This window comes from Myxine glutinosa, chromosome 12, assembly GCF_964187855.1.
Source record: "Myxine glutinosa chromosome 12, kmMyxGlut1.1, whole genome shotgun sequence".
In the NCBI taxonomy this organism is placed as follows: Eukaryota; Metazoa; Chordata; class Myxini; order Myxiniformes; family Myxinidae; genus Myxine; species Myxine glutinosa.
Window position 1 is genome coordinate 2,848,940 of NC_136272.1, and position 22,752 is coordinate 2,871,691.

The 22,752-nt window shown below is 43.8% G+C and overlaps 1 protein-coding gene and 1 long non-coding RNA gene across 4 annotated transcripts in view; one reads left to right on the plus strand and one right to left on the minus strand.

The window, feature by feature from the left end:
* BRCA2 (BRCA2 DNA repair associated) overlaps window positions 1-16,464 on the plus strand; it is a 165,166-nt gene extending 148,702 nt beyond the window's left edge. For all 3 annotated transcript variants that reach the window (XM_068133413.2, XM_078766408.1, XM_078766409.1), the window contains exons 21-23: window positions 5,027-5,283; window positions 9,627-9,839; window positions 14,556-16,464. In XM_068133413.2, coding sequence (XP_067989514.2) covers window positions 5,027-5,283; window positions 9,627-9,839; window positions 14,556-14,735 — 650 coding nt within the window. In that variant the 3' untranslated portion in view covers window positions 14,736-16,464. The remainder of the gene's footprint in view (window positions 1-5,026; window positions 5,284-9,626; window positions 9,840-14,555) is intronic.
* A 563-nt stretch (window positions 16,465-17,027) lies between these two features.
* LOC137415081 (uncharacterized) lies at window positions 17,028-21,088 on the minus strand. Its single transcript, XR_010981999.2, has 3 exons — window positions 19,003-21,088; window positions 18,457-18,507; window positions 17,028-18,193 (listed from the first exon to the last, which is right to left on the minus strand). It is a non-coding gene; the product is annotated as an uncharacterized LOC137415081 (long non-coding RNA).
* Between the last annotated feature and the right edge of the window lie 1,664 nt (window positions 21,089-22,752).

Below are 22,752 nucleotides of genomic sequence, written 5' to 3' on the forward strand. Positions count from 1 at the left end.
TATCGAACTCAATTCATGGAAAGTACTGTGTTAAACTTCTGTACGTTTTCCAGAAGTATCTCTTTATTTTGCACATCAGCCAAATTTTTTATATAACAAAAACAAAAGTTAAATTACGACTGGGATTACGGACAGTAAAATTACAGTTCAGTACTTCGTGTAACCCCCACGAGCATTCAGGAGAGCACGTACACGTTGAGGCATGCTGTTCATGAGATTTGCCAAGGTTTGGACAGGAATCGCTTGCCATGCAGTGACAATAGCCTGCTGCAATTCACGCACAGAGGTCGGCTGCTGGTCCAAGTGGTCGATTTGACGCGTTAATTCTGCCCACAAGTTCTCTATCAGATTCATATCCAGGGACATGGCAGACCACTCCATATGCTCTACACCACGGTCAGCAAGAAAGTGTTGGATCATGCGAGCACGATGAGCCGTGCATTGTCATCTTGGAAGACAAAGTTTCCTCGAAAGGCTGCACGAGCAAATGGAAGCAATGTTTCTTCCAGAATGGCCCTGTGCTTGAACTGGTTCAGGTTTCCATTCAGAACAACCAGGTCAGTTTTGCCCCCTGCATGAAAAGCAGCCCAAACGGTCACCCCACCACCTCCAGCTTGGACTCTTGGCACTATACAATCTTTGTTGTAGGCTTCATGCACTTGTCTGCACACTCGGACGCGACCATCTTGACGATAGACCAGAAATGTAGACTCGTCACTGAAGATCACGTGATTCCAGTGTCCTGGCTGCCATTGACGGTGCTCTCTGGCCCACTGCAATCGGCGCTGGCGGTGTTGTCTGGTCAGGCGTGGCTTTCTCAGGGGACGCCTGGCACGATAGCCTGCTTGAACCAGTCGTTGGTTGACTAGCCTTCTGGATACAGGCACATTTGTCAGTTGCTGCCACTCAGCCCTAAGCCGATTAGCTGACTTGGTACGGCCATTGCGGACTAACCGGTGCAGCTGGCGATCATCCCTCCTTGTGGTTCTGCAGGGACGTCCTGGCCTCGGTATTGGAGTAGGGACACCCCTCTGAGCATTTCGTTTCAGGATCTTTGACACCTGACCTTGAGTGATGCCATACTGCCGAGCAATAGCACGCTGTTTCATGCCGTAATTTCGTAAAGCCACCACTCCATGACAAACAGCATTGTCGAGTTGACGGACCATCTCCAGCGGAAGCGGCAATAACTTTTGGAGACGTGCAGCTCTTGTTTTCCACGAATACAGAACGCAACAACCCTTGTATACCTGACTGTGAAGCCAATCATCAAATGCACCTGTCCGTACATTTTGCCACGCCACCTGTGATATAATCCTGTTGTTGACTTCTTGCTGCGACAGACAATCAGTGACATGGTTCTTTTAACAAATAAATCACCAAAGTGGAAACGAAACTCACTAGATTGATATACTGAGTTAAGAAAGTAAACCCAAGTCAAGAAAAAATATATATTCCATATTAAATGCCAAGTCTGTATATATATATATATATATATATATATATATATATATATATATATATATATATATATATATATATATCTATATATATATATATATATATATATATATATATATATATATATATATATATATAGCCATGGGGCGGTGAAGCTGTGTGACTATATATCTATTAACTAGATGATATTCATAGAATACTTACCCTGCACAGTTTTGAGAAGGACTTAGTGCAAGCCAACTTTTTTTTTCTTTTTTTTGAGGTTTTGTTTTTCTTTGATCCAATATGGCTGCCAGACCAGTGACCAATGTTTCACTTTTATCAAACGATATTTCCCATGGGTAGTTGATCTATTAGTTAAGTTTCGCATTGATTGGTTAAGCGGTTTCAGAGAAGATTTTCTAAGATTTTACCTTAGGCCCAATATGGCTGCCCAACCCCGTGACCGATGATTTATTCGTGAACTCCATGGTATCCCAAAGGTTTGGGGAACATTTGTGTGAAGGTTTCCCGCGATCAGTCCAGCCGTTCTGGAGAGGATTTTTAAAGGTTTTAGGTTAAATCCAATATGGCTGCCAGACCATGTGACCTGAGATTTATTCATGGGCACCCTATATTCCCCAAGACTAGTAGATCATGCGCATGAAGTTTGGCATCGATCTGGTCAGCCGTTCTGTAGAAGGTTTTTAAAGTTTCTTTATGTTCAATCCAGCATGGCTGCTAAACCACTGACCTATGATGTCATCAATTTAATTGCGTCTACCAAATTCTTCCCCCGTTTTCATACTGATCGGATTAAGCATTGTACTTGTTGAATTATGACGCCATAATGAAGGCACTCATGACATCATCATTAACATATGTCATTCCGTGAGGGGAGTACTTGACATTGAGCCACGTTTCAATTGTTTCCATGGAGACGTTACGGAGATACAGAGGTGCAACGTTTTTCTAAGATGGCGGCCGTAAATATAGATACATTGAGAGTTGTCTTATCTTCCACAGCAAGTTCCACCAGCAAGTTGTTGAATGCTCCCTGAGCCGGCCTTCTCTCCACCCAGGGCTTTACCTACAGCCGCCTTTTTCTCCTAGCATGCCGTGGGTGACGTGCCAGCACTATTCCCAAGGCAGCAGTGCTCGGAGCTTACGCTGTTCTCATTCTCTCCCTGCTTTTCCTCTTCATCGCTATTTTGTTCAACAACAATGGCGTCGTCGACAGTCGCCTCGTGTGCGCAAGTCTCCGACAAAACAAGATTGTTGCAGGATTCATCTGAGCCATCCTATGTAATTAGGCCACATTGGGGAAGAAAATTTACCACCTTGTTTCAATTGAACGACCTCAGAAGCCGTCTTCATGCAACTGAAATTCAGCAACATTTTGAGGATTGCGTACAAATGCAACTGAGGACAACAACTGATTGAAAGGGGTAGTTCCCTGTATTCCCTTTAAGATTCCTCGTGTGATATTCATTTTCCCAGTGATGATCATGTCCAAAAGAGCATCGCGAGGTAAAGCACAAGCAGCTATCGCCATTCAAGCTCATGTTGGGGGTGTTGGACAAAGTGTTTATCGGTAGCTAGTTATTACATTTATATATGACACACCTTGTGCATATGAACCACCGCCATGGAAAAAAAAAAAACTTAGTTGGACAAGTAATTACAAACTTTGACTGAATGAATGAATGAATGATCGTTTTAAGGCCATTTTTCCCCGCTAGAGCGGGGGTTAGCCTTGCGGGCCCCATGACAATCATGGTTCCCTGTTTGAGGCAATGTTTTTATGGCCGGATGCCCTTCCTGACGCCAACCCTTAGTCGCCTCTTACAATACGCAGGGATACGGTGTACCTATTCTAAGTTGGGGTACACACCGTGATCATTCATCCCAGCAAGCTGGTACTCAATTTGCCGACCTCGGAAGGATGACAGGCTGAGTCAACCCCACTGGCGTTAATTCAGCGATCGACCGGGATTCGAACCCAGGATCCTCGGATCCCAAGCCGGCACCCTAACCGCTAAGCCAACACCAGGCTCAATTACAAACTTTGACTCAAAAAGGAAAGTGAGGGAGAATTCCAAATAAAGAAATATCAAATAGTCCATGAACTAATACCTCAAATTTCACTTGTTGCTACCACTCTGAGCGGCTAAACATAATGTTTTTTCGAACACGTAATATCTGTCGGTCATAAAAAGTCAGAATTGAAGCTTAGTGTCCAAATGTGGGTCAAATCAAGGTGGTGTCCAAAATAACAGTGAAATTCAAAGAAACGTTTTCATTACTGAAGTACAAGTCCCAAATTCTTACCTATTGGACTATCACAATAGTTTAATTTTGAGGTCACATGACCCAATATCAGAGCATCGGTTGAAATCATGAAAAAAAGAGGTTGACTAGGAATATGTTCTCCAAGTCTGAGGGAAATAATGTTTGAAGAATTTAAAAAGTTGATTTATATTTCATGTGAATGAAAATTTATTGTTTTTGTTAGCCGCGTCGCAGACGCTGGTCATAGAGTGCCCTCTGCTGTTGTTGTTGTTGTTCTTCTTCTTGTTCTTCTTCTTGTTGTTCTTGCAGAAAAGACAAAACCTCAAAGCTCCACCCATTCTGGGAACCATAGCTCCACCCATTTTGGGAGAGGCTTCATATAAACAAATATCCACCATTTTATTAACTGGCATAGCTTTGAGGCCTATTTTGTAGGCCCATGGTGTCTTCCTCTCTCACACAGTTTTATTTCAAATCAAATTCGATATATCATTTCATTTTTCACAGTCGCTAACATAGTTTTAGACTCGGTTGAAAAAAAACAGGAAGAAAATCCGATGAAAGTTGCCCTTTATAGAACGAAATGAATTCTCAAAGGCCTGTAACTTCAAGTCCATTGAGATATATTTTTTTTAAATCGCGGCATGGTCAGTCATACACCGCCCGAAATAACAGACGGGAAAATGCTGAGATATATTAAAAATTCGTCCATTTGATGACAATCGTCACGATGAAATATTTAATTTATACGTCGTCACAATAATGTGGAGAGAGGAGCATAGCTTCGTTCATGTGTCGCCACATACGGGAAATTGCCGAGATTTTTTTTTTTTAAATCGCTGATGGTCAGTCATACACCGCCTGAAATAACAGACGGGAAAATGCCGAGATATATTAAAAATTCGTCACCACACACGGGAAATTGCCGAGATATATTTTCACTTTGCACAAAAATAACATCAAGTAATCGAATCAATAGGAATGTCCTGTGCCTATAACATCGACGTTATAGGCACAGCTGCATCTAGGCATTGTGTAACATCGACGCGGCTTTTGTTTTAATTAAAATTTCTTGTTTTTGTTGTTCTCTGGAAGCTTGAACAGGTAAAGTTTTTATTTTTAACAATCTTGTTGGGGGAGGGTGTGCTTGCTTGCATTTTTCATTTTACCAATCTCATAATAGTTATTCTCTTCCTTTCTTATCAGGTATTTATTGCACCGAATGAACGTTTGCTAAAGGTAAATCTGCCATCACGTCTGGCTGCATCACTTCACCTTCTATTGCTTCCCTCAGCTCAAATGCAGGCAGTGTACTTGGGATCTCCCAAGGGAGAGCTTGTGGTTCTACGTGTATGGGGTGGCTTGGAACAACACGCGGCCCATGAGCTGGTGCGCCCTGGGGCTCTGCTAGCCGTCTCGAACCTGCAGTGGACCGGAGAGCGTCACTCCAGCTTGCCAGCATTATTTGCTGGAGAGATCGCGTCCTTCTCCCTCGGACCTAAACAGGTCCATTTGCGAGAGGCGTGTGCAAAGCTTTCCAAAGCTGTACCTGTGAGTAGAGAGGAACGATGCATCGTTAAAATGATTGTATTTCCAGGATTGTTAAAAGATTTGCAACGTGGTGCGTGTCTTTGCCTATCTTGAAATGTATGTGAACATTTTTTTTCTCATGATTTTTTTTTTTAGTTTTCGTTTCAATTACGTTTTCAATCTTTTTGTTGGCCACTTTGTGAAAGATTAGTGTGAAATTCGTGTTTGGCTTCTTTGTGATAAAACTGCACATGCTCAGGTTTGTCTACCATCTGGCTCTTGATATACGTGTTACGAGGCAACATATACCCATTATTTATATAATTTTTATCACTTAAAAGCGTCCAGCACATATCGGTATGTTATTGCTTTGCCTCTCTCAATTATCTCTTGGTTTAATAAGCCTTTAAACCTCCATAGCAAACCAAGTGATGTTGACTCTGCAGAAAGATTTGTGGAAAAGATATGTAACCATGAGCAGGTCGTGGTGCGTCATGGTCGCCTGTCCAACTCACAATCCCGTGAGATAAGCGGAAAAGATGTGTGACCATGAGCAGGTCGTGGTCCGTCATGGTCGCCTATCCAACTCACAATCCTGTGAGATATGCGGAAAAGATATGTAACCATGAGCAGGTCGTGGTCCGTCATGGTCGCCTATCCAACTCACAATCCTGTGAGATATGCAGAAAAGATATGTATATGTGATTATAAACGACCCAAAACCAATAATCTTTCTCCTGATATATATATACACACACACACATACAGACATACATACATACATACACACACACACACACACACACACACACACACACACACACACACACACAACACCAACACACTCAACACACACACTCAACACACACACACAGTTAAAAGAAAGTAATTACAAAGTTCTAATGACATGGAGTTAAGGCTTACACCCTGCTTGACAGAATGCCACATAGATATTTTGGCGGTGTATAAGTTAACAGACCACTGCCTCGATCGCTGTGGCCGATTCTCACAAGGCCCATGACACCAACAACAACAACAACAACATGCATTTTATGGCCATTTTCCCTGCTAGAGCGGGGGTTAGCCTTACGGTCCCCATGACAATCTTCTCCATTTTGCCCTATTTTCTGCATCTCTCCTTGTTAACCCCCTTGCCCGCATTTCTTCTTCCACCATCTTTAGCCAAGTCTTTCTCGGTCTTCCCCGTCCTCCACTTCCTTCTACATTCATTTCCATCACTCTTCTCAACCAGTCACTTTCATCCTTCCTCAACACATGACCAAACCATCTCAACCTGTTCCTCTTCACAGCATCAATCACAGGCTCTATTCCCATCATCTTTCGCAATTCATCATTTGTCTTCCTCTCTCTCAACGATACTACGCACATCCACCGAACCATTCGCATTTCCACCCTTTCCAGCCTTCGTTGCTGCTCTACGTTCATTACCCATGTCTCGCTCCCATAAATCATAACACTTCTCACACATGCAGCATACACCTTTCCCTTCAGCTTCAACGACACTCCCCTCCTCATCAGCATGCCACTCAGTTCCCGAAACTTCTTCCATGCACATCTCACTCTTGCAACCGTTGCCAAGTCTGATCCACCTTCTCCATTCAGCATGTCTCCGAGGGAGCAAAATGTTTTCACACCTTCCAGCTTCACGCCGTCTCCAAGATCCAACTCAACATTTCCTCCATCTGCAGCTCCCTCTGTGCACACCTTGCATTTGAATGTAGCTGCCACACTGGTTACTGACCCTCTCAGACCACTACATTTTTGACGAACCCACTCAGCGCACATTGTACATTGAATGGAGTTCACTCCGACACCCTTCCTGCACACAGCACATGGCCACTTCCCAGTTCTTTCCACCTCACCACATGCTTTACCACTTGCCATCACCTTCGTCTTTCCTATATTGACCTTCAGACCTTTTGTCTCCATACATTCCTTCCACTTGTTCATCTTTTCCTTCAGTCCATCCATACTTTCCGCAATCAACACCAGATCATCTGCATTCAACAACTCCCACGGTAAACCCTCGTTTACGTTCTGAGCCAGCACCTCCATCACAGCTACAAATAGTAGTGGACTTAGTACCGACCCCTGATGCACTCCCACCTTCACCTCAAACTCACCACTGTTCCCGTCCTTCGTCCTTACAGCTATGCACGCTCTTTTGTACATTGCCATCACCACTCTGATCAACCATTCCTCCACTCCTAACTTCCTCAATGCCCATGTCAATACTTCGCGTGGAACCCTATCGAATGCTTTCTCCAGACCAACAAACCCAAGAAACAACTTCTTCCTCTTTTCAATGTACTTCTCCTGCAACTGCCTCACAATAAAGAGCGCGTCTGTCGTTCCTCTTGCTGGCATAAATCCAAACTGCATTTCGTCGATCTTCACCTTCTTCCTTATCCTCCTCTCCAACACCCTTTCCAATACCTTCATTCCATGTTCCAATAACTTTATTGCTCGGTACGAGCCACACTCCAGAGGGTCACCTTTCCCCTTGTATAGAGGGACGAGGGTACTCAGTTCCCAATCCACTGGAAGGCGGCCTTCTTTCACCACCAGATTACAGATCTCTGTCATTCTCTTCACACCCCAACTTCCTGCTGCCTTCAACATGTCTCCCACAATTCCCGTCGGCCCTCCCGCTTTTCTACTCTTCATTGCTTTTATCGCTTCCTCAACTTCCTTCTCAGTTTTCTTCTCTGCCGGTCCTAAAACTGGGTTACTCTCTATGTTGCCATCCCATTCATTCTCTGTATTCAACAGCATTTCCATATATCTTTTCCATCTTCCTTTAATTCCATCTGGGTCCACAACGATTTGTCCCACTTCATCCTTCAAGCAACTCACCCCCATCACATCACACCTCTCTTTCGCTATCTGCTTTGCAATCCTGAATACCGCTCTCTGACCCTCTTCCGAATCCAAGCTTTCTCTGAACATTTTCCTACATGCCTCCTGCGCCTTTGCTACCTCTTTCTTTGCAGCCTTCTAACTTTCATGCTCTGCTGGTTCTGCTCCCGTACCCTCGCCTTCTGCCACTCCTTGAACTTCTTCCTCTTCTCGTCAATCCTCTTTCCAACTTCCTCATCCCACCACCATGTTTCCGAGTGCCTCGGTGGTCCTTTTGTCCATCCACATACCTCACCAACGGCTCCCAACAGACTATCTTTCATTGACATCCAACCACGTTCAAGCTCAACCACATCATCCTCTACCCTACTCAGCCTCTCTTTTAATGCCTCCCTCACGGTCACCTCTTTCAACCTCCACACCTTCATTCTCGGTTGGTACTTCACCCGCCGAGCTCTCCTCGCACCTTTCACCCTTATGTCGCAGACAACCAAGTGGTGCTGTGAAACAACCTCCTCCCCCTGTATCACCTTTGTGTCCTGGAGGTGCCCCCTATCTTGCCTACGCACCATCAGGTAGTCAACGGTTGTCGTCGACCCACCTGACGTGTATGTAACAAGCTTATTAATCTCTTTCTGGAACTGAGTATTACAAATGAACAAATCAGCTCCATCAGCAAACTCCAAAATCCTTTCACCTTCTCCATTTCTCACACCATATCCGTAACCCCCATGAACTCCCTCAAAACCGCCCATACTCCTTCCCACATGTCCATTTAGGTCTCCTCCTACCACAACAACTTCCTCATCTTTCACGTTTTCCATCAGCTTCTCTATAGCACACCAGAACATGTATGTCCTTCTCTTCATCGCTTCGACCAACCTGCAGAGCATATCCCAAGATGATGTTCACCAAGAGCTTTCCAATCATCATTTTCACCATCATCAAACTATCACTCACTCTAGTCACACTCACTACACTGTCTACAAACTCCTCAGAAAACAGGACACCAACACCATTCACGCTCTCCGGGCACCATTGCCACACAAACTTGTATTTCTGTCCCTGCCTACCCTTCACCATTCTCACACCACTTCCCTTCCATCTCGTCTCTTGCACACAACATATGTCCACTCTTCGTCTGACCAATACTTCCACCACTTCTCCTGATCTCCCTGTCATTGTCCCTACATTCCATGTCCCAAACCTCAGAAACCGATCTCCACTTCGGGCTGTACCCTGCCCATATGTAGTTGTAATTGTCATGGTTCTCTTTTTGAGGCAATGGTTTTTTTTTTTTATGGCCGGATGCCCTTCCTGACGACAACCGTCTTAGTCGCCTCTTACGACACGCAGGGATACGGTGTACCTATTCTAACCAGGGTACACACCGGGACATGACACCACTTGGGGTTATATATTAAAGACATTGTTGCATGTTAACAGTGGACCTGCTATTGACATTTTCCTTTCTCCTTTTCCAGGATGTTGACACTTTCATCCAAGCTGCTTCAGACAAACTGTTTAAGTTATTAAATATTGGGAGGCCTTCGGGATCTCTTCATCGTGGTCTGCAGAAACAAATTCAAACAGTCAACACCACAGCAGTCACCCAAAGGCCAAGTGGTACTTTGCTGCGTCCTTGTACACCCGAGACAACAAACTCTCCAAACACACCTTTTGTTATGAAGGACAAGGTAGGTGGCTGCAATTCACCTCTGAGGATTTTTATTGAAGTAGAAATATCTTCTGCTGCAAAAGCATCTTTTGAACATTTTGATAGAAGTAAAACTACAGATTCTTAGCACTTGCACAGAGCCTGATCACATTTATATACATCGATTATAAATGATCTGATATTGCAGTTGTTTGTTTCAAATGAAATCTGAAATGTTCTTCTCCTTTTTTTTTCAAATTGCATTTTCATTTTCACATTAAATTAACGAACTAGAACGCCACTCAGTAGAGCGCATACTCCCGCCGTGGGTTTAGTTGGAATAATACGTTTTGTTTAACATCCCTTCTCCCCAAAACAATAAATGAAAAAGAAAGCAGGCCCTTACTGTCAGAGAATTTATTTTGATATATCTTGGAATTGGAGGAGAAAAACATCATTTAAGAATAAGAATAAAAGCTTTAATGCAGTCAAACAGAAAAAATCTTTCCCAAAAAAATTCCCCAAAAAAAATCCTGGATCCGGAATAATATCCTGAGTTTGACCAAAAACTAATCAATTCTTCCTTATCCCAAGGGCAATCATTCCACCAACTTTCATCCAAATCCGTTCAGAACTTTTCCAGATATCTTGTTCACAAACACACGAACACACACACGGACGGGCACGAGTGAATGCATTACTCCCTGGCGGGAGTAATAAACCTGAAAATCGCAGTGCCAAAACCAGAATTATTTATTTGGTCTGGGAAGCCCATGCGAGGTTTCTTCTTCTTCAGCCTCTCACAACCCCTGGGTGAATATGCGATCTTTAAAAAAAAAGTTGGAATTTTGCCAAATCTGTTTTATTCGTTTGTTAATATACCTCAGCCATTGACAAATCTGGAACTAAGTCTTTATAAGTTCATCAAATACTGACACCGCGAATGACAATCGCTGAGCTAAATGTTGATATCTCTTCTCAGGTTAAAAAAAAAAAAAAAAAAAACTTTTAAAGCATTATACGTATCAAACTATACATTTTATGAAACGGGGAAACCTAATACACACTTTGGTAGTTTTAAAATGACAGAATATGTCTTTATTAGAAAAAAAATATGAACATTGAAGACGACGCTGCTAAAAAAAATACACCGCTCTAACGCATAACCACGAGTTTAAACTACATTTACAACAAATATGAAAACTATTTTCATATCACAATGTTAAATATAGAATATATAGAAGATAATGATTTTAAAAAATGAGCCCTATCTTCCAATGGTAAAAAAAGCCTTCAAAAAATTCCTGGATCGGGAATAATATCCTGAGCTTCACCAAAAACTAATCAATTCTTCCTTATCCCAAGGGCAATCATCCCACCAACTTTCATCCAAATCCGTTCCGAACTTTTCCAGATATCTTGTTCACAAACACACACACACGGACACGAGTGAATGCATTACTCCCTGGCGGGAGTAATAAAGCTGTTTCAAGTGGCTGTCCGATGCTGCTGTTTATGACAAGTGCAGGGTTTGCAACGCAAGTCTTCATCATTAAAGAAAAAATATTGATGTAAGACATGCAAACCAAATCAGGAAGCAGCTTAATATCTGAAGAACATTATAGTGAAGCAATTTAAACTAGAACGGGCACTCGGTAGAGCGCATACCTTCGCCGCAGCTACTGTTCTGTACTTGGCATGGGAGTGTAGGGAACAGAACAACAAAAATACGATTTTGACCTTTTCGTGACCTTGACCTTGATCTTTGACCCGATTGCTCCCAAAATCTAATCAAATGTGTCCCGTATAATAACCAATCATCCCACCAAATTTCATGCAATTCGGTTGAATACTTTTTGAGTTATGCGAATAACATACACACACACACACAGACATACAAATAAATACACAGCGATCAAAAGATAACCTTCCGCTTTTGCGAAGGTAACTAGAGCAGCACTCTTTGACATCACGATGTCGACCGATATGCCTCCGCCCACATTATTACATCATTATAATACTTGTACCAAGTTTGCTTTAAATCCCTTCAGCTGTTCTCAAGATATCACATTTTTACCTGACATGACCTCTGACCTTTAGCCTTTAGATTTTTGGGTCCCGAGATCAATCAGGTAATCTTTACATCATTATACATACCTGTACCAAGTTTGAATTAGATCCCTTTAGCCGTTCTCAAGTTATAGACCGATTACAGACTTTGACCTTTGACGTCTTGCCCCCAAAATCGAATCAGTTAATCTTTACATCATTCTACATAATTGTACCAAGTTTGAATTAGATCCCTTTAGCCATTCTCAATTTATAGGCCTATTACAGACTTTGACCTTTGACCTTTGACGTCTTGACCCCAAAGTCTAATGAGTTAATCTTTACATCATTATTCATAATTGAACCAAATTTGGTCAGAATGCCATCACTGGTTCACAAGTTATCACTTACATGACCTCTGACCTTTGGCCTTTACATCTTGTGACCCCAAAATGGAATCGTTTCATCTTTACCTCATTATTCATACCTGCACCAAGTTTGACTAAGATCCCTTCAGCCGTTCTCAAGTTATCGCGGTAACGAAAACCTATCACGGATGGACGGACGGACGGACGGACAACCTGAAAATGAATCTGGGCTCGTAGAGAAGTTTGTACACCTGTCATATCTAATACAAGGACAACATCGTTGTACGTTAGCATGAAATACAAGGTGGTGAGTGGACGTTCGACAGATCCCCACAATTTCTGGGTGGGAACTTATCTCATGTGCTGAGTGTTTACATGGGAATGCCAAACAGGTATCATTTTCACATTGTTTACTTGGTGTTTGCTAAAGTGGTGATTTAAAACACCTTCACCGAGGATTGATTGGATGTACATCTCTGAACCACTGTATCGGCAATCCCGTCACCTTGTTTTGCTGTGAAACTATCACCTGAGTTAGCAAATAACAATTTCAATTTAAAGTGCAACAACTGGGCTAAAGATGCTGTTGCTTCACCTTCCAGGTGGTGGGGTTTGTGCACTTGACTTGGTCAAAGGGGGCCAGGTGGCCTTTTTGATCCTGATCCATTTTACACATTAAAAAATAATTAAGCCATGATCTTTTCTATTCCCATCAAACACCCCGAAATTTCCATTTTTTTTTTTCCTTCCTGAGAGTTTTGTCTGTCTCCATCTTGTCCAGCCCCTGCATTTTCCGCTACCACTCATTCATATGTATGTCTCCATCTTGTCCAGCCCCTGCATTTTCCGCTACCACTCATTCATATGTATGTCTCCATCTTGTCCAGCCCCTGCATTTTCCGCGACCACTCATTCATATGTCTGTCTCCATCTTGTCCAGCCCCTGCATTTTCCGCTGCCACTCATTCATATGTCTGTCTCCATCTTGTCCAGCCCCTGCATTTTCCACTACCACTCATTCATATGTATGTCTTCATCTTGTCCAGCCCCTGCATTTTCTGCTGCCACTCATTCATATGTCTGTCTCCATCTTGTCCAGCCGCTGCATTTTCCACTACCACTCATTCATATGTCTGTCTCCATCTTGTCCAGCCCCTGCATTTTCTGCTACCACTCATTCATATGTCTGTCTCCATCTTGTTCAGCCCCTGCATTTTCCGCTACCACTCATTCATATGTCTGTCTCCATCTTGTCCAGCCCCTGCATTTTCTGCTACCACTCATTCATATGTCTGTCTCCATCTTGTCCAGCCCCTGCATTTTCCGCTACCACTCATTCATATGTCTGTCTCCATCTTGTCCAGCCCCTGCATTTTCTACTACCACTCATTCATATGTCTGTCTCCATCTTGTCCAGCCCCTGCATTTTCCGCTACCACTCATTCATATGTATGTCTTCATCTTGTCCAGCCCCTGCATTTTCCACTACCACTCATTCATATGTCTGTCTTCATCTTGTCCAGCCCCTGCATTTTCCACTACCACTCATTCATATGTCTGTCTCCATCTTGTTCAGCCCTTGCATTTTCCGCTACCACTCATTCATATGTCTGTCTCCATTTTGTCCAGCCCCTGCATTTTCCGCTGCCACTCATTCATATGTCTGTCTCCATCTTGTCCAGCCCCTGCATTTTCCACTACCACTCATTCATATGTCTGTCTCCATCTTGTCCAGCCCCTGCATTTTCCGCTGCCACTCATTCATATGTCTGTCTCCATCTTGTACAGCCCCTGCATTTTCCGCTACCACTCATTCATTCATATTGTCCCTTGCTTGTCGGTGTCCGTCTATTTTGTCCCTGGGACCCGCTGTTGGTGTCCCCCACACTTTCTGCTGCTGCTCCTTTTGTTTTGTATTCTGTGTCCCAGCTTTTTCATGAGCTTTGACTCTGCATACAAAACAAGTTTAGTCATGATAGTCCATGGAAGACTTTGGACTGACGTCCCAGAGGTTGTGGGTTCACATCCACCTGAAGGCCGAAGGTGGATGTATTGAGGATTTTGATTCGAACCTCCAAACGATCTCTTTTTGGGTGAATCAACACGAGGTCACATTGTCTATTAGAAACCCAATTGGCTGATATAATTGAGCTTCATGGAGGGGTTAATCCCCCTCCTCTGTCTGGTCTGGTCTGGTGAGCAATAATTACAGTTCAATATTGTCTCGTTGGTTTGTCATGGCAACTCAGGATACGATAAGTAAACTTCTACTTGTGAAAATACTCGATTAATGGCGCCTGAAACTGTACTTCCCAAAAACAAATGTGTGTGCTTCTTAGTTACGCTGCAAGAAAAGCCTGAGTTTGCTGAATCGGATTCCTTCACCACCACCTTTGACAACACTAACAACAACGGCCACAGTCGGTATGCAGAGACCATTCCGGCCTCCACGCAGCACCACCCCAGGAAGCAAGAAGCCTCCCATGCCAAATACTCCTGTGTCTGATAAGAAACCCTAGGATCAGTTTTCTTTCTCTCAAATGTTCCACCCCCCCCCCCCCATTCCCATGTTCAGGTTATTCTCCCCCCCCCCCCCCCCGCCCCTTTCCCATGTTCATGTCGTTTAAGCGCACCTTGTGTCAAATAATGGTTTCATTTGATGGAACAATTGTAGCATTTAATGAGTTGCAAGACCTTTATCAAGGTCTTGGTGGAGAATGTTTCACGTCGCACATTCCCAGGTTTACATTGTATGTTGTTTCTAATGGGTCAGAGATGGTGTCGGTTGTGGGGATTGCGATGAATCTAAAAAAGGAAAGGGAAGGTAATAATGGAGTTTGGCGAAGTGCAATAAAATGGAAGGGCAGGTTGGAAGGAAACATGGAGGGAAGACGACGAAGGGAAGTATCACAATTTACACTTTATATGTAAACAACGACCCCTCCAACTACCTCACCTCCTTCAAATCCTAACCTTTTACAACACACCTTTACTGCAGTTTTGATGATGTAGAAGGGCTTGTAGTTCAAAGGTTGGTAGTTGCAGGCCTTACTGCTACAACATGCACAGTGGTTGTTGTTCGTTGGGGGATTCCATGTGTATCAGCCATTTTGTCTGGTGTTCTGCACATCATCGGATTTTAAGCTCTTGTTGATAATATCAAACCGAGCAGCACACGCATGTTGTGCTCATTATGAAACACAGGTCCATCAGAGCAGCACACGCATGTTGTGCTCATGATGAAACACAGGTCCATCGGAGCAGCACATGCATGTTGTGCTCATGATGAAACACAGGTCCATCAGAGCAGCACACACATGTTGTGCTCATGATGAAACACAGGTCCATCGGAGCAGCACATGCATGTTGTGCTCATGATGAAACGCAGGTCCATCAGAGCAGCACACGCATGTTGTGCTCATGATGAAACGCAGGTCCATCAGAGCAGCGCACACATGTTGTGCTCATGATGAAACACAGGTCCATCGGAGCAGCACATGCATGTTGTGCTCATGATGAAACACAGGTCCATCGGAGCAGCACATGCATGTTGTGCTCATGATGAAACGCAGGTCCATCAGAGCAGCGCACGCATGTTGTGCTCATGATGAAACGCAGGTCCATCAGAGCAGCACACGCATGTTGTGCTCATGATGAAACGCAGGTCCATCAGAGCAGCACACGCATGTTGTGCTCATGATGAAACACAGGTCCATCGGAGCAGCACATGCATGTTGTGCTCATGATGAAACACAGGTCCATCAGAGCAGCGCACGCATGTTGTGCTCATGATGAAACACAGGTCCATCAGAGCAGCGCACGCATGTTGTGCTCATGATGAAACACAGGTCCATCAGAGCAGCGCACGCATGTTGTGCTCATGATGAAACACAGGTCCATCAGAGCATTTATTGTCGGACATTGATGCAGCCTTTCTGAATTCATTGTCTGCATGTGTCATTTGTCTGTTGAAAATGTTTCACGTTTTTTTTTCTATTTACCTGCCACCTTTTTCTGGCATGTTAATGAAAAGCCAGTTGTGGAGGTTGTGGTCGTTCATAGGAACAATGTTCTCTTGCAACGAAATTTCAGTTATTATTGACTGCCTTGCACTTTTACACAATGTGAAGTGATAGATATATTTAGATTTAGAAAAAAAAGGAAATGATTTGCACTGTTCGTTTGTTCTACCTCACACTTGTGATGGAATTTGTTTTCCCAACACAAATAAAAGTTTTAACAGTTTAATTGCTTTTAAACCCTCACCAAAAAGTATCATTCATATTGGTATCATCACAAACTGGGGTTTCAATCAAAGGCCTCAACTTCGCTGCAACGCTACATCACAATGATCCGAATGATTTAGCACTTGCAGTCGCATTCATTCTTGAATCGTGGTTGTGCACAGAAGAAAGACGAGGTGTGGTACATATACACGTGAGTGTGTGCGCACACTGAGTGTCATGATGTGTGTGCATGGGAGCACGCCGTGCCGTTAAATGATAATATGTGCTTTGACTCGGCCTGGCACCCTTCTGAGTTGGGCAAGATGAACACACAAACATACACACACATAAACGTACACACACACATGTACACACAAACACACGCATAAACACACACACTCAAAAACATACACACAAAAACATACAAACACACATGTACACACAAACACACACACACACACACACACACACACACACACACACACACACACACACACACACATAAACATACACACACACACATACATACACATGTCGAGAATAGAACCATGTTCCACACCTTGAGTTCAAGAGATAAGATTTAATGATGAACCAATATCACAGCGCTGTGGAGGGTGTAAGAGTCATACCATTCACAAATGAACAGCATGGCCACATACACTCCTGAGTTCCTTACAGAAAGAACTTCCTTATATACTTGCAGAGTGTGATAAAAATCTCCGCTAATTTTGGCAAGTTTCAGCAGTATAATACACAATGGGGGAAACGTTGACCAGTACCCCCACCCTTGTCCTATCTTCTTTGGCATGAGCAAAGGGCAAGATGCGGGAGGGAGAAAGAGCACTGTGACATTCTCAAAACTTATCTTCCATGTTGGCTTTTGGTCAAGGACAGACAGACGCGTTTTCACTAGGGGGTCTAACAGAGCAAGCAGTTTCACTATCTTTCTACATTTTTTGGCACAGTTGGACAATAAAACATAGTTCAAAACAAGAGGGAACATAGTAAGCTTAATCCTTTTCACAAAGCAACCATTATTAAATGCAAACCACAATTACATAAGGCACAATAAAAGGCATGATCTCGACATTCCCCCATTTGGTCTCTATGAGACTACGTATCACAGAGACCAGGCCACATCGGCTTTATTTGCAAAGCAAAAGAGAATAGTGTTATATGTGGCCACATCGGGCTTTATTGAGTGTTGTATGTGTGTCCTCCAAGGGCATGCCACGCACATAAAGTACCTTGCATGCATGTTTGAAAGGTGTCATGTTGTGCGTGTTTGGAACATGAAGGCTCAGAACATGAAAGTCCATTAACGTTTCGGATCCACAACGAAGGCGTCTGGTCCAGATGAGGTTCTGCTCCGCCAGGGGGCCAGCAACCTCCCCTGCGGAACTTGCTCCCCCCACCCTTTGCAGATGCGGTCCTTGCAGATCTTCGAAGTTAATCAACGATCATGCCCATGAGATCTCTCACGTGCTGCTGTTCTGGGGAATACATAATGTTGTCAGTATCTTGTGTCTCATGTTCCTGGTCAGGGTACAGAGCGTTAAAATCCGAATCACTTGAAGCAAAGAGATCCGAAACATTTGAAGCAAAGAGAGGGACTTCCTTTATGTCAAAGTCTCCCATGGACGCCTGGTCGGCTTGCGGGTCTAGGATATCCATGTCGGGTCCCTCGACTGCCAGACCCAGCGTCGCAATCAGATCCATAGTTGGGTCGGAAGGGGGTGTACAGCTGTGAGCTTGTAATACATAAGAGGCGTTAGCCAGTACACGCAAGGGGTTTACCACACAAGTATCACAGTCATCACAAAAATCAATACAATCTTCTGAAGCGCCGGTCACATCTGCCTTGTTGTAGGACCCATTCAGGTCGACGGCCTCTGTGGTCAAGATCATGGTCTTCCGGCGGCGGTTTCTTCATCGTCCATCCTGAAAAATACTTTCTTACACACACCATGATCAAATTCCTAGCCCCCCGTCCCACCAATTGGCATTTCGTTACCTTATCTCTCAGATGGTTGGCTTATTCATAGCCGCATTTCCTGTGTCGTGTCTGGAAATTCAAATGCCATATTTACTTTCACCAATTTCCGAAAATACCTTCCTTTTAATCATCTTCCCTACATCTAATAATACATGATTTACCAACCATTTCCCCCCCATTTGGTCAATGGAAATAATCGGTATTCTCCCCTTCAAAATTTCACTGTTATCCTATCAATACCTGGACATTTTTTCCCTTCCTTCCTAGATACGCGAATTTCACACCAGTATAAACCCACTGGAAAAATTATCTGAAAAATAACGAAATCGTCTCCAAGTTCTCTAGCTAATCTCCATCCGCAATCACCAACTTTACCTTCCTATGCATTTTGCCTTAGGTTTTAGAACCTAGTCCTAGAGTCTACCAAAACAACAACAACTATCCTCCCAAAGCCATTTCCCTGCAAGAGCGGGGGTTAGCCTTGCGGTCCCCATGACAATTTTCTTCATTTTGCTCTATCACCTCCCTTTGAGCAATAATTCAATTGATGTGATTCCCACATACCTGGTGGAGTTTGTTCACCTGGTCTGCAGAGCCGTGATCCAATCTTCACCAGTCCCCAATCACCTCCTCGATTGGGGTCATTCTGCATGTAGCAATCTAACGCAACATTATTAAACGAAATTCACAACTTTACATTCATTGGTCCCCCCCAGTGCAAGCCAACCCCTTGTATCACCTTCTTATCTCAAAAACAACAGTCCATAACTAACCACTTTCCTTTATTTCCTGTCTTTTCCATTAACATTTTACAACCTTTTCCTCTACTTCCTCAACAATTCCTGCAGTCACCTGTCATTGACAAATAATCCATCTGAGTCGACTTTCCAATCCAATCATCTTTGCACTTTCCACGACCTTCTTCACACTTCCTCCCAAACCTTTCCTTCAGACACAACCCACATGAGTTATGAATACAATTTCCCCTTTCAGGCGCGTGTCTAGCCACTCACAAAGTGTCCACAAGACAAAATCATCATATTTCACACCTCAGCTCTCGAGACCACCCAGGGGTCCCTTGAGAGATGCATCCTAATGTTAATCAGCTCTCGAGAGCTCAATTTTGAACAGGGGTAGAACCAGCAATACTCAATTCTGCCAAGCAAGAGGCCAGAGCAGTATCACTCCCTCTTCCCTCTGCCCACCATAACTGGCAGACAGACAATGGCGAGCCACAAGCCCCAACCCTACAAGGCTCCAGCTCCCATCCAAAGGACACAAACTCCCTCAGACTGGCATAATCTCTTTGCCAGCTTATGTACGAACCAAGATTGCAAACAAATAGTTTTCCAAACAAAACTCAGTTGTCACCCTATTGCACCATATTGGCAGAATTCACTTCAGCTCTCTACCACTCTTGTGTCGAGTGGTGCCCAAAATGACATTGCACGAACCCTTTCAATACCTGTTTAAACCTACTGCCATTTAACGACGCTTCCCAGACGACGGTTCCCCATACACTATTCTGGCACAAAATTGTTGCATCCCACAGATGCCACGATTATTTTAACAAACCCATTTTCCTAATCCACCTGTTCAATTTTCATTTCAATTTAAAGTTAATCCAATGTCCTCTAATATCTCTCTTAGCATCCCATGCACCTGTTGCAGACACCTGTTTTAGCCTCTGGCCCAATAGCTGCCCAATAAACAAATAATAAAAATAAAATAACCTGATCTATTTATTGAAATAGACCTAATTCTCATGTTGGTCAATTTTTTCACCCACTGTGACTCTCGCGTCAATCCTGCCATTCCCAACCACATTTCCAGCGAGGGTGACGTCACTATTTCACACCTTTCCTCCCTTGAACAGCGGGAGTCCTCCAAGAGATGCATTCCGATGTAAATCACTTCAAAGTACCCGAATAGCCCTCCCTGGAATCGTACCTTTAACATTACCGGCACCGCCCTTTCTTGGTTCAAATCCTACCTCTGACAGACACAAATCCACTGCTCAACTCTATCCTGACGGACTGCATCACTGAAATAAATCCTGGCTTCAAATCAACTTCCTCAAACTTAACTATGATAAATCTGAAATAATCGCATCATCTTCCTTCGAACTCAGAGCACACCAACCAGTATACATCAAACATTGGATTCATATTTCCACAGACCTCCACCACTCTGTTAAATTCTAAACATGCCCAATGGGCAATCCCCTCTGCTCAGGGCTGCAAAATGCTGGATTCTAACCTTCCCAAACACAGCTCTTGTCCGCCAGGCTGCAAATTCAAAGCATTTTCAGTCCCCCTTTTTCCCATACACTAGCCAGTGTAAGCCAGCCAAACATAAACAAAGAGGTTCCAGCGAGCTGTGACCTCCATAACTCTAAACAACTCCACTGGCACTTTTTAAAACAAACTTTCCCAGTCACTTACTAAAATAAAGTGCAGCTCTTGTCCGTAGATATACGTTAACCAAGGTTACATGAGACTTGACAACAATAGTACTGCCCTGTGGAGCAAGGCATCAGAGACAACTCCCCTCCACCTTGACTTACCCCAGGTAGAATTTGGCTACCTACAGAGAAAGTACCTGCACAACACATTTACAAACCAATTCGTCCCCTCGTATTAGGGGACATCACAAATGTTCCACCACAATTCACAGCAGGTGACCACCCACCTGCCTTCTGTCGAAGTCCAGTTCAATTTTCTGAGTTTCCATTAACAGACAGACAGACAGACGAACCCCCAACGTACTAACAGGATGGTCTCACAGAGGCCATTCCATTCAAATCTGTAGGCTGCCACGATTCTTCCTGCCAGGACACACCATCATAGTCACCATAGTCACACGACATGTCAGCAGACACAGTGAATGACATTCGACACCATAACAGACACCGCAGACACTGCTCCTCCTTGATCCATATCTGCAGACGCAGTCAGACACACCCAGTCGGACAGACAGACTGGCTCCACATTACAACTGCAAACATCCGAAATGACAACAGCTAACACCAAATATTTATTGTCCCCCTTTCAGGGAAGTCAAATCAACCACCATTAAAGCACAAAACAGAAAACGACCATATACTCAGAGTATATACCATATACTCAGAGTGAGACCCGAAAATCAAGCAGACAGACCGACAATCGAACCTGTCTTTCGACACTGCCGAACGACAAGTCTGCAGACACTGAGGGAGTGACTTTCGACCCCCAGTAAACACCGCGGACACCGCTTTGGTCCGCACCTGCAACTCCATCACGCGCCTCCAACTTCTTTTTCGGCGCATCGATCAACACAAATGTACCGACGCATCTTATATTCTACACATTGCTATCCAACCTTTCGCCACAGTCCCATCACAAACAATGTATCTCTCGCGGCATGCATGGCAGGAATCACACTCGCATTGCACCAACATGGAATTCGAGCACATTCCATAGTTGCGAAAATATTGTGCTGGACAAGACATTATTATCATCGACTTGCGCTTTCACACGCATGGCAAAGTCTACGGATGTACAAAGTCGAAGTGCCCTCTCCCTTAATTGATCCACACTGCACCTCGGCACACATCCTCAGATAATTAAATACATGTTTTAATCCAAGCGTGCATCCTCGCACCCGCTCCACCAGTCATGTACACTCAGCACCCATAAATGGCACACGCCAGCATCACATGTCATTCTTGCCTTCATTCAACGCATTCTGCCATCCCAAGTCGGCCAAATACAAGCCCCGGCCATGCCGTTGAATAAACACCCAGTCGGTTGACAGCCTATCATTTTTGACTTTTACTCCCATTCTCCCTTGCTACATCTGGAGAGCCGTTAATGTGGGGATGTAATTGAACACTTGTTTTAAAGCCCTGTCTACACATGCTCTCCATAACATACTCATTATTCCCTGCCAATTTTCCCCAGCAGACTGAGTCCCACATGGCATCTCAAAATCTAAACTGATACCTGCGCTTTTCTGATTCCAGTTTAATTTATCCTTCTCCAAAAATCACATAAACATTTCCTATTTCCACATATAAGAAATAACCAATATCTCCCTTGAGATACAAAACAAAACGCTTCCAACTCTAGCATCCCAAAGTCTTCCTGGGAAGCATGCTCGACAATGCAGCACTGCTTCCACTCAGCACACAACATACATGTGCTCACTCCAACACATCACTTCAAGCTACCTCATCACTCGCATTGTTCACACACACGAATGCGTCCCCTGCTTGTGCACAGCATGGTCCGCATTCCTGTCTCGATTCTGTCCCACCTCGCTGTTCCCCGCGAG